The sequence below is a fragment of the Molothrus ater genome, chromosome 15, assembly GCF_012460135.2.
Source record: "Molothrus ater isolate BHLD 08-10-18 breed brown headed cowbird chromosome 15, BPBGC_Mater_1.1, whole genome shotgun sequence".
Taxonomy (NCBI): Eukaryota; Metazoa; Chordata; class Aves; order Passeriformes; family Icteridae; genus Molothrus; species Molothrus ater.
Window position 1 is genome coordinate 13,716,642 of NC_050492.2, and position 12,354 is coordinate 13,728,995.

The 12,354-nt window shown below is 43.2% G+C and overlaps 1 protein-coding gene across 1 annotated transcript in view; it reads left to right on the forward strand.

Annotated features, from left to right (window-relative positions):
• Window positions 1-12,354, forward strand: part of SGCD (sarcoglycan delta) — a 306,777-nt gene that overhangs the window by 241,338 nt on the left and 53,085 nt on the right. Inside the window, exon 5 of the mRNA XM_036392009.2 lies at window positions 10,129-10,216. Within this exon, the coding sequence (XP_036247902.1) occupies window positions 10,129-10,216 (88 nt within the window). The remainder of the gene's footprint in view (window positions 1-10,128; window positions 10,217-12,354) is intronic.

The following is a 12,354-nucleotide window of genomic DNA, read 5'->3' on the forward strand; positions in this document are numbered from 1 at the left end:
GCTACCTAATGAAAACCCCAGCTTCTCCTGCAAACTGACTTTTGCTCTTTATTTTCTGAAGATCCCAACTGTTATTTATAAATGATGAGCCTTGATGTTGGTACAAAGTTGGGGGAGCAGGAGGTTTTCTGTTTCTCTCTGCAGCATTATCTGTAGTGCAGCATGCTGGGAGGGGTAGCTTAGGTGAAGCAGAAGAAACAGGAGCACACAGGCAGGACCCTTCCTGTGCCCTGTGCTGTAGGAGCCACTGGCTGGGTGCCTTCACTGATCAGTTCTTTTCCTCCAGAGTTTGGGAAGGACTTCAGGAATAAAAACACCAGCAGAAAAATACCTTTTCAAAGCAGGAGTTATCAGGCTGAGCCACCCTGCTGATTGCCCAAAGAGTAATTGGGGTCCTTGGCTCTGATATTCCTCCCTGGGCTCTGTTTTCCCTTCACACATCCCATTCTCTTTGGCTGCTTTTGCCATTACTCACCATTTCCCCAGACAACTTTCCCGTCTTCTTCCAGGCATGGAAAAAGCATCTGCTGCCAGCCTGACATCTCTTGAAATCCCACTCCCCAGCTCCCCAGTGGAGCTGGTTAGGGATGTATTTTCCTGTACCACAGCAGTACCCTGTGCTCTCTCCTCTCCTCACCCCTGAGCAGATTCTCAGGAGTGTCTGTTGGCTGGCAGCCACAAGCTGCATCCAAATCCCAACACAAACATCCTGCTCCTGCACTTGTGCTGCTGATCACACCTTTGCTGCTGTGCTCTCTCTGTGGGTACATGTGTGCAGTGTGGCAATGTCCAGCCTGATTTAGGATCTTCCCTCCAGATGAGCCCAATTTCACATCCCACGCTTATCTGCATCTGTCGTTTTACCTGTCCAAGTGCCCTCTCACCTCAGCTCTTGGACTTTCAGCCTCTCCAAGGCAGTGGAGGTTTGCAGTCCTGCTCCTCTGAGACAGTTTCTGTCTGACATTAACTCACACTCGAACTGTTCCAGCTCTGCAGCTCAGAGCTTGGCCCCTTCATTTATCCTGGGGAGGAAGACTCTGGTTGTGCAGACCCACAGAGGATCCTTCTTAAAGGCAGCTGTTGATCATTTCAGCTGAGGAAACAAAGTGGCTGGACTTCAGCAATTCAAAGCCAGTTTGTGCTGATGTTTCTGTGACCCCATAACCCTGTATCATAATTAAAGCAGATAAATCACTTTGGTATCGGAGGTACAATCATAGGCTCAGCTTTCCTTTCCTGCCCTTCCCCTACAGGGTTAACTGAGCATATTTCTACAATAAATATTCCCACAACAAGGCCTAAATATGGTTTTCATCAATCATTTTATAGCTGCTTCCAACCTGTCACACCAGAGTAGGCGTTTACAGCAGCTCAGGAAAAAAAATGCAGAAAAACCACAAATAAAAGAATTGAAATAGAAAAGCTGAATTTTCTACTAGGAATGGTCAGATAATCTTTCTTCGTGTCTTGTGCAGTGGCAAGTGGACAGTCTCCAGTGAATAAATAATTGCACATCCAGGAAATGAGATTATTACTCCCATGAAGCAGTTGAAAAGGAGAGCTCACTGTGCCCTTCAAACATATTTTCTGAAGCACAATCCTGCATTTACCTATGGAGCACAGCAAACCTGAACAATAGGGCTCATAAATAAGAGCTTTTTAATTGTGACAGGAGCCCAGAAACTGAAACACTTTTATTGCAGGAACATGTCTGGGCTGCACCTTGTCATTTCACAGGCCAGATGCATGGGAGAGAACTCCAGTGGGTAATCACAGAAGTGAGGATGGCTGCCTGCATCTTGCCTCCCAGCCCCTCACCATGCTGTAATGTAGTTGCTTTTGCAGTGTAATTGCTTTCTCTGCAGGGTTTCTTCCTATTGATTCTGCTTGTGTGGATTTAAATGGTTTGCAGGTTGTAACTAGACTCAGGTTGGTCTGCACCTCCACTGCTCTGTGCTAGGCAGCTCACGTGGCACTTCTGAGAGACTTCAAAGCTGTCTAGATAGCATCACTCCCTGGCCTGCACGTATATATTTGATTGGAAGAGAGGGGCTGGATCAGATAAGTACAGAACATCAATAAATACATATATTTTGTTTGGTGACACTTGTTCAATTTGAGTCTTTTGCCCAGGAAGCAGCTTGTGTTGTGTCATTTTTTCGGCGCGCTGTGTAAATGCTCTGCATCTGCAACTGTCAAGGCTGGTGCCATCCCCTAGCAGCACCATCTGCTCGCTCACAGAGTGCTTTTTGCACTGATAAAAAATCTGAGGTGTTACTCATAATTAGGCAAATCACATGCTGTGATCTGTGATTGATTTGGTTCCTGTTGCTGGTTACCTCGCATATGTCTGTGTGTCCATAAGTATTGTCTACATACCAGCATATGGATGCAGATGAATCACAAATCCTTTTTTCCCCAATCCAGACAGATGGAAATGTTTTCCCTTCTTCTTATTAGCAACAGCTGAATTTCAGTCACACCAGGGGCCTCTGCTAGGAGCTTGCCTGTGTTTCGTGCTGCACACGCACCCGTAAGTTGGCATGGCCATTTATAATCTAATACAAGAAGCAAGCCATCCATGACATGCAGCAAAGGAAAGCTGTAATTTCAAAGCAGTGTTCAGAGGTATCCACCTTATTAGCCTTCCTGGAGAAAAATATCTGGATATATAACTTGGCATTACGCAGTGCAGTAACAGAATGCCTAAAAGGATGTGTGAGCATTGCAGAGCCCCAGTGGCTCTGCTGAATCTGATTTCTGAGAAATACTGCTGTGCTTTTCTTAGTAATAACAGTATGTGCTCTTAAACATGTGTTCACCTCACTGAGTGAGATCTTAATTGTTTCTGGTTGTAGTATGGTCCAAGCAGTGTTGGTGGTAAGGAAAAGTAACTCAGAAATTAGTCGTTCTGTATAATTTTGATAGTGTCTTCTAATAGCTTTTATAGGTATTGAAGTATGATGTACTGGCAGTTTTAAAAGATGTTTAAGGCAGGCAGTAGGGACACCAGAAAGGCCATAAAAATGAAAACACACGAACAGAGGTCTGCACGCTTGACTGGAGTAAAAGTTACAAGCAGTGGAGTAGCTGTAGATTCGGATGATTTCGAATATTTTTAAGCCTCAGCAGAGCTCTCTTCTTTTCTCTCCCTCTCCCCTGTGCCTACCTACAGTGTGTTTACTTCAGCAGGAGATGTGTCACCACTGGACTCTGATCATAAGTAGGACAGCCCAAGGCAGAAAATAGGATGCAACTTAGCACAAATCCACAGTCCTGCTGCTCCACCACCTCCTTGCAAACCAGGATCAGATTGGAGCAGCAGCAGCAGCCTGGCTCTTCTGCAGAGGAATTCAAGGAAATTGAAATGTTTAGAGAATACTTGGTTGATTTTATGCTGGAGGGGCTGAGCAGTGTGCTGAGAACCCAGGTCTGCTGTTGACCTGTTTTAGAGCATAGGTTTGAGCCTGGCTTTGTTTGTGCAAGGGAGAGCTGTTCCCCAGGGATGCCAAGTTAATCATCAGCACATGTTTGATTGACTCTGCTGTGTCTCCTTTGGGTGAAGCCTCAGTGCAGGGAAGAGCTTGAAGCATTTTCAGAGTTAGCTGATTGTTTCACAAGTTGTGCTGCTCTCTTCATTTCATTCCTCTGCCTTACCAGAGGGCTCCTGGAGCTGAGCTTGCTTCAATGCATCAGGCTTTTTTCCAAAGCCAGTAATGATCCCTTCAGTCCTACCTGCAGAGGAAGTTTTGTGGATGTGCAGCAGCCTTCAGATGTTACAAGCACCTGATGTTTGTAAAGCAGATCAGATGCTACAAACCCAGATTTCCCACCCCTGTGGATACTGAATAGAACTCCAACATAACAGTTGCATTTTATTTTCATGTGTATGTCTGTTGGTTTCATCAAGTCACCTGTGGTTTTCCTTACATTATAAGCCAGTGAAGTTAAAAAGAAAGAAGAGCAGCAATGAAGTCAAGGCAGATGTAATGCCTTGGAAATTTTTCAGTGTTGTTTTTTTAATATCAGCAGACATGGTGTAATTTAATTTTCAGAAGAGTCTCAGCTGCAAAGTAGCTGATTAGACATCTTGAAGAAGCAGCCAATCTCTCAAAACACTCTGTTCATGAGATTATTACAGGTATTCTTCTAAAGAGAGAAACCCCTAGATTGCCAGAAATAAATCACCTTGAAGGATACAAACCCCTTTGGGTAGCCTTCCAGAAGCAGAACCCAGTCATTTAGATCTCACATCACAGACCTGCTTTCTTTGCACTTCACAAAGAAGAGTCGAAGATAATTGCTTTAATGGAGCAGAAGGAAATTTATCTTTTGTTTCTATTGTTATTAAAATGAACTTCAAGAAGTGCCATGAAAGAGAGGGATTTGTGGCATTGGACATAAAGCTCAGACCTGCACTATCTGTGCCATTAGAATATGTCCCCTAGGTGGGACCACAGCATTTTCTGAGCTTCATGGTACTGTAAAACATATTCTGTGAAGGTGACTGAACTTTGTATAGAAAACAGAACTTGATTTTTTTTTTATTTTTTTATCCAAGCATTTGAGCTCTTGATAAAAAGTCAGAAGTTGTATCACAGCACACTAAGCTCATGATGCTTCATTTATGTTTTTGAGTGCTCAGTGCAGGTCAGGGCTGTGTCAGCTTACATGACCTGGGCACATTCCACTTGTGATAAAGTTTGTTCCCTGGAAGAAGAGGATGCAAACTACATTTTGTTACATCTCCACTGAACCTACTGCCTGCTTCCAAAAAATCACCATCTTCAGACACACATCTAGCACATACTGGGGCATTTTAAAGCGTTTGTTTTAATCTGTTTGTTACCAATTCTGTTCACAGTTTGCTTTCATTCTGCTGTGAAAAGCTTACACTGTCAAAGCAGAAGTTTTACTAAGAAAGGGATTTAGTAACATGAACATTATGTTCAGCTGTTTGAAGGACAAAATCAAGATGAAAAGAGACTCAGTGATTAAACAACAAAAAGTATGTTTAAATCATATTAAGGGCTATTTTCAATCTATCACCTAAGGATTTAGATACATGCCTTAAATTTTTGTGCCAGGAAGCTTCTGGGGAAAATCCTATTCTTGCAGTGAGGATCTAGACCAGAAAAAGGAGGAAGAACTTTTGACACAGAAACAATAATGGTTGGCTTGCAAGTTTAGCATGAAGTCTAGATTTTCTGCTGGTTGTAGATGAAGGCCAGGCTGGTGTTCCAAGCAGGATCTTAGGGATGGGGTTCAGTAGATGCTCCCCAGCTGTATTTTTCTTCACAGGCAAAGGTAGATGCTGTCCACTGCTTCCAGTTTGCTCTTCAGGAGGTGCATGGTGTCTGCACAATGTTCTGTGAGCTTTGCTGAGGCTCATGGTAGTGCCAGTTGCCTGATCCCTGCAGCATCTCTCAGTTCTGAAGGGCTTTTACTCAATCTCCTTCTAACTCTCTGTTTTAGGGGGGCCAACTCTGAACTTTTCCAGCATCAGACGCTCTCCAAAGGAGTTTCTGTTCCCAAGGCAGGAGGAAATGCACACTTGGGGACAGGTCCTGGGCTTTTTGACTGCTCACAGTGTGTTCTGGAGACCTCTGTGGTTTGGAAACCCTCTGTTGAGAGTCACACAGTGAGGTGCTTCCCTTTGACAGAGGAGCAGGTGGTTTGGGAGCATCCAGAACTGGGTCAGGAAGGCTCATGTAAACATGTCTGTGTCAGCTGACCAAAAGTGACAGAGTAAAGGTCACCAGCAGCTCTCCTGGTGGCTGAGGGGACATGCCTGACACCTGCACCAATGAGCTGCGCCCTGTGTGGTGTCCTCAGCAGTGCTCTGGGCCACACAAATTACAGAAACTACAGAGGTGGGATGCCTTTGTGGCTTTTCATTAGAGGTTTGCCATTCTTAATGAAGAACTTTTCAGGTGCCCTAAAATTATTGCTTTGTCTCTCAGTAACTGGGCAATGAATTCTTGCTGCTCCAACCCAGAAAAAACTGAGGTGCAGCTCTGAGCTGTCCCTACCAGTGGAAAATGCAGTGCAGGAAAGTGTCACTGCTGTTATTGCTGTTACCACATTTAGCTGCTGGTTGGATTTGAAGAAAGGAATTTATTTATTTATTACCCACCCAGAACTTCCCCTTGGAGCAGCACCCAGGGGTGCAGGCAGGTGAGTGCTGCTTGTGGCTGTGGGCCAGAAGCAGGAGAGCTGTTTCTGGCTGCTTGCCTTACAGAAAACAAGCTTTTGCCCTCTGACAGTCCAGCTGAGCTCAGAGCAGTGTTTGCTTCCTGTAATGTCACTGAGAGGTGGGGTTGAGCAGGAAAATGGTGCTCTGAGTGACTTCTCCATAATAATAATTTAGCTCCTTGCTAAATGACATTATGCTTTAAGATTTTATTTTTACCATTATTTTGTCAAGCCTGCCGGAAATTCACCATTTCCATTATTTCCACAAGCTTCACTTGGCACTTACTGTGTGAAGTCTGTGAATCCATAGGATCAGATCAAAGCTGTTCCTTTTGACCATCTGAACTACAAACACGCCAACTGTGAGGCATTATTTTTAAATTGCCTGTAAAAATTTAAAAGGATTTCCAAATATTTTTAATAATTCCCTAAAACAGGGAATTATTGTGTCTAAGGACATCTGTTTAAGTACTGAATTTCCCAGAAGACAGCAGTAGTTGGGATTGCTTCAGTTGCAAATTAAGGTTGTCAGTCAAAGGGCTTTTTCTGTTTCAGTTTCTGATCTGGGAGTTTTTAGCATCTCTTCCAAAGTGAGCCAAAGAAAGACAGCTAGTGAGCTGTTCTGGCTTGTTTTGCCATGTGTTTAACCTAGCAAACACTCAGTTGATACCTTTTGTGAAGTTTTCTATATTTTACTGGATACCTCTGCTTGGTGAGGAACCAAGCTATGCAGTTTTGACATATTTTTGCACTTTTCATATTCTTTTTTTCTGCAGCATGTGTCCAATGTTTTAATATATTGAGTAGCTGTGGCAAATGCTGTTGTGTGTCTGCAAACATTTGAATTATTTTAAGGCACTGGCTCTGCTAATGAGCTGGAGTAAGAGGCAGAATGATGTATTTACTCTCCAGGATTTCCTGCAGAGATCAATTGTAGGTTCATGGTGAGCTGAAAGGACATGACCAGCCCAAAGAGACTTTAAAAGATGTGCTTGTTTATTGCATGCTGCTATTCCAACTCCAGCTCCATCAAGGGCTATGACAGTTTATGAAAATATTGCTTCTCTCCATAACTGTTTTATTGTGGTGCTGATGCCATACTGATCTAGATTTCCACCTGCTCATATGCATCAGAATACTTCACTTTGTGTCATGGTAACATGAAAGTGTAAGAGAAGGGGAAGGCTTTGTCTTTTCAGTTGTAAATCCTAACTGGATTTTAAAGCTTTCATTATTTTGTTCTGTGTGATTGAAAGAAGCTGGCATCATCATCAAGCTTGCAACAGAGGAAACATCTTTTTTTTAATGTTCAGAGTTTAAAAGATGTCAATGTTATTTCCTTTGTAAACAGAAGATGATGGATAGAAAATCTGCCGAATTTTCAGCAAAAGGGAGTAATTTCTTCAGTTCTTTTTCATTCCTTAATGGAAAAAGAATTATGGAAATGAGAGCAGGCATTGCATTAAGTGCTTCCAATGTTCTTTCCCTGCAGACCAATAAAAACATAACTCCTCCATTAGGGAAATTTAGTTTTTTGAAGGCTGTGTGAATTTGAGTTCTGAATGAGTGAATGAGATGACTATGCTGGAGTAAACATTTCCATGTCTGATTATGTATTTTAGGCCTTTTCTAGATGGATACCAGCTCTTTCCTTGTCTTGTAGGTCTTCTTCAGAGAACTCTTTCTGTGACTTTTTACATTGGCTTATCTTGTAGTTCCTCTGTCGTGCAATCTCATATTACAAAGAGCAGCAACAGAGTTTTCAAAGTCATGGGAATTGAACTATTTTTCTTGCCTGACTGTGAACTAGAGTTTGTGGCTTTTTCAAAACACTCCCGCTGCTTCAAAACTCCATAAGCAAAATTCAAACAGTAAAAGTTTAAAAAAAAAGAAAAAAAAAAGACTTTTCTGTGCTTCCTATGGCGTGTTTATAGTAGTTATAGTCTCACCCATAGCTATACATTATGCAGATTGTAGCTGTCTACCTTTAAAAATACTCTTTATGTGTAAGTGGGAAATGGATATGCAGCAGTAACCTGCTGTTCCTGGGTGTGTTCAAATCAGGTCCCTGAGCAGGGGGGATCCAAGTGAAGCCATCTTTTCTTTCTCAGCTGTTAACCATAAAATAGTAATAAATAATCAGCATTCATTTCTAGAAGTTCTAGAAGATAACAAATAAAAATTAGAGAAAAGGAGAATCATTACAAGTCATTAGAACTGATCCTTACTTTTAAATTATTAATCATAATTCAGTTTTGTATACAATAATACTTAAGGTGTCTGACACATTGCAGAAGTATAGAAGGTTGATTTGTCCTCATTTAGTGTAGGAGGGGACAGAGGCACCAAGAGCTTCTGAAACTTGTCCAAGATCTGGAAATGATTAAGTGAAATTCATTTTTTTGTTATTATTTTTATTTAGTTGCAAATAGTCTGGATGTAGCCAAAATGTTCTAGTTATAATTGATCAAATAAACCCCATTTTACTCTTTATTGTTGAAGGGTTGCCTGTGGGAACATGCTGCAAAAACAGTGAAGGCAACAAATGTAATTACTGTGAATATTTGGTCATTTGAGGCTGGTTTTATTTTAGTTTTTTGAGGTTTATTTTCTGCAAACACTGCTGGGAATTGTTTGTTCACCACTAGAGTGTTCCCTGAAGGCCCAGTCCACCACAGAACACCCTATTATATTCCTATAATAGTGTTCCTATTATATTTGATATGCAGACAACTTAATCCTTCTGCCATGATCCAGAAAAAATGGCATCTATGAAAATATTGAGTTCATTACAAATTCAGGAGGCAAGGAGAACATGCCTGACCCACACAATTCTCTGTCCCCACCCTGATTATTCATTCCTAATGGAAAAATTTTGAAAAGCTGGAAAAAAAGACATTGGACATAAAAATTTTCAACTTCTTGCTGATTTTAAGTTGAAAATTTTTCAACTTGCGATTTTATCTCCTCTGCCCATCCTGTGTCTCAGTTAATTGATGAATCTGATCAGCTGCATGCTTTAGGCGTTACAAAGAGATGCTGGTGGTGAATTTCCATCTCTCACATTGGATTTTTGGCTGATTTGATTTGGGGTCAGCCCGTGCTGGTGCTGTGGGTGGCTGGCAGCCCCTGAGGAGCCAGCTGTGCCCAGCTGTGCAGGCTGGGGCAGCCTGTGGAGAACACGAGTTCCCCGGCGCCTGGGCTGTGTTTGCACACAGGAGCAGCCAGATGGTTGGAGCTGTGGGCTTGCTTTGGCTTCACTCTGAGCTGAAGTACCTGAGATGGATGTTGCCAGGTCGCCGTGTGGCTCCTGTGTGCTGCCAGCTGCTCTGGCTCCTTTCTCTGACGTGTGTTTAAAGCATTACAATGAGAAATTGGTAGAACTCTCTGTGGCAGAGTGGAAGTGGGGAGGAGTTTGTGTCTTGTGTTCTGCGGGCCTGGTAGGATGGGTCTGGTCACAGGCTGGAATCCCAGCCCGCAGTGTGGTGGGGAGATGTGCCAGGTGGTTCACAAGTGCTTTGAGATCTAAGGCACTCTCCACATGTAAATCACATTTTCTCCTCCCCAGCCCTTGGGCATGGCTCACTCATGTGGTGGGCACACACTGTCACCCACTGGAGTCATCAGGTGCTGCAATTTTGCAGATTTGCCTCTGAAGTGCACTGCTGCAGTCAACCGCCCTCCTGAAACACCTTTGGGAAGCTTAGGTCAGGTCCCATATCACCTTTTAAAATTACAGGTTGGTTGGTAGAGTCAGTCATCCCTAAAGCAAGGCACTGCCTGGCCCAGACAGAGCTGTGGTGACCACTCTGGGCTTATCCTGGAGGAGTCACAGCAGGGTGGGTGCACCCCAGGCTCGGGGGCACAGCTCCAGCTGCCTCGCCCAGGCAGCCATCCCCATCTCACACCCTTGCTCTCGTGGTCTTGTTCCAGGGCAACCCCCTGTACTTCCAGTCCGCCAGGAACGTGACCGTGAACATCCTCAACGAGAAGACAAAAGTCCTCACTCGCCTTGTAACAGGTAAGGAGGGGCAAAGGCTGCTTGGAGGGGTGAAAGTGGGTGTTTTGGGATGCTGGGCTGGCTTCAGCACACAGAGGGGAGCCTGGGTGTCTTGTGGGGTAGAAATGAAACTTCACTGCACTCTGTAGAAACAAAGGCAGAGACAGGAAAGCTGTGCTGGGGAGGCACCTGGCTGGGGCTGTCTGATAACAAAACAAACCATCATTTTCATCTGAAAGCCAGTCCAGAGTTAGAAATGTTTGTTGTATGACATCAGGTCAAGAAGAACATACGCCAGGCTGACCTTTCTGTTGTAACAAGAACAGGTTTTTCTGAAGACATTTATAACTTGCCTGAAATCTTGGGAACTCTGGAGCCCAACTGTGGCAACAGTTTGCAATTTAAAGTCCTCCTGCTGATGAAGAACTCCCTTTGCACCCAAACAAGAATGTGTTGGGTGGGGAAATGGGTGTTTTGTAAATCCCCAGTGTACAGCAGCCTTTCAATGAATGAATGAATAATTTGGGTTGAAAGAGTCTAATGCATTATATAAGGAATATGGCACTTTATATATGGTATAAAATATCTGACATGGGACAGAGATAGATTTACTGAGATTTATGCACGGACTGTGAGAAGTATTGGTGTGTGGCAAGGGCAGTAATCCATAAACATGTTTCTAAGTTGAGACTGGGTTGCTTGGTTTGCTTATATAACATCTTGGCCTTTAGTCACAGTATTAAATAATTAAATATGCAGCTTCAGTGAGCAATTATTTAGGCAGCATGTGTGAAACTTGCCTGGAGGAAGGAAATAAATTCGACCCCAGGCTTCCTGATTCTCACATTCAGAATGAAGATCTTCAGTTTGTTGGTTCTCCATGTATTTTCAAGAGGGTGTTTGGTTCACTTAAGCACCTCTGTGTCACGAGAGTTTGGGACTCAGTGATAACCTCCCAGTGTGATGCTCTGGTTATTGAGCTTTTATGCATTCAGCACCAGCTTTGGTTTCACAGTGGAGCAAAGATGTGGTCCCATGTTGTGCCTACTGCAAGGATGAGTGGGAAGGTGGTTAATAAGCAAGACACAAATCAGAATTTACTGGATTTTCTCTGTGTGGCTGCATGAGTTTTTAAGTATTTCCAGGGATCTCAGCATGGCCTCACTTGTCTGGAGTGCAAACCACCTGCATGATTCTGTGTGTCCAGGTGCCAGCACAGGTGACCTGTGGGTAGGTAGGGATGGAGTTTTTAAGAAAATACTGGCTTTCAAGGGCTATTTCTCTTGTTTTTTGAGAAATGAGACTGGTCTTGAAGATGGCTGGAATTAATGCAAAGTCCAATCACCTGCCTTGTGCAGGTTGATATTCCATGAGAGCTGTGCCTTGGATGGAGTTGGGAGGGCTAATGAGTGGTGAATTGTCCAAAGTCTGGCTCAGTCAGTAACCCAGGGCAGCCTCTTTGTAACCCTTGGCAGCCTTTGAGCCACAGACCTGCACAGAATGGCTCTTCAGGCTGATGTTTATCAGCCCCCACAAGAAAACGAATTGCCAGAGGCTTTCCAGCACTGTAGGGCACAGCAGCCTGCAGGAAAAGCAGCAGAATTGAAATAAGATCTTCAAAGGAAAGTTTTGCTTGCCTAAAAACTTTCTGCAGTTTGAGAGAATGCCATTGTTTCTTGGCTTGCACATGATTGAAGGTGTCTAAAACAAAACATTTGCTCCTGTCCTGATGTTTGTCTTTTTTTTTTTTTTTTTTAATTGGGCTGTGCATGACACTGATAGAATTTTAATCCAGATATGTTTAAAAGCTAGAAAACCAGGAATCTTTTACACAGCAGCATCAGTCCAAGCAAAATGGGCCCAGGAGCTCTTGATGCCTCTTACACCTGCACCAATACTCTCAAGGCATGGCTGGATTTGTTCATTGCAGTTTCACAGATGGGTCTGTCTTTTTATAAAAATATCCCAGCTATCCCAAGTTCAGTGGTGATTTTATGGCACACCATGAGCATTGCAAAAGCATAAATAGAAATAGTTGAACAGTTGTTACTTGTGTAGAAAACTGCCCTTTCCTAATAAGATCTAAAAAGCCTCTCTGTTTGGTGTCTCTGATGCAATTTGTTGAACTATTATTACTCAGCAAATGGGTTTATTGAATG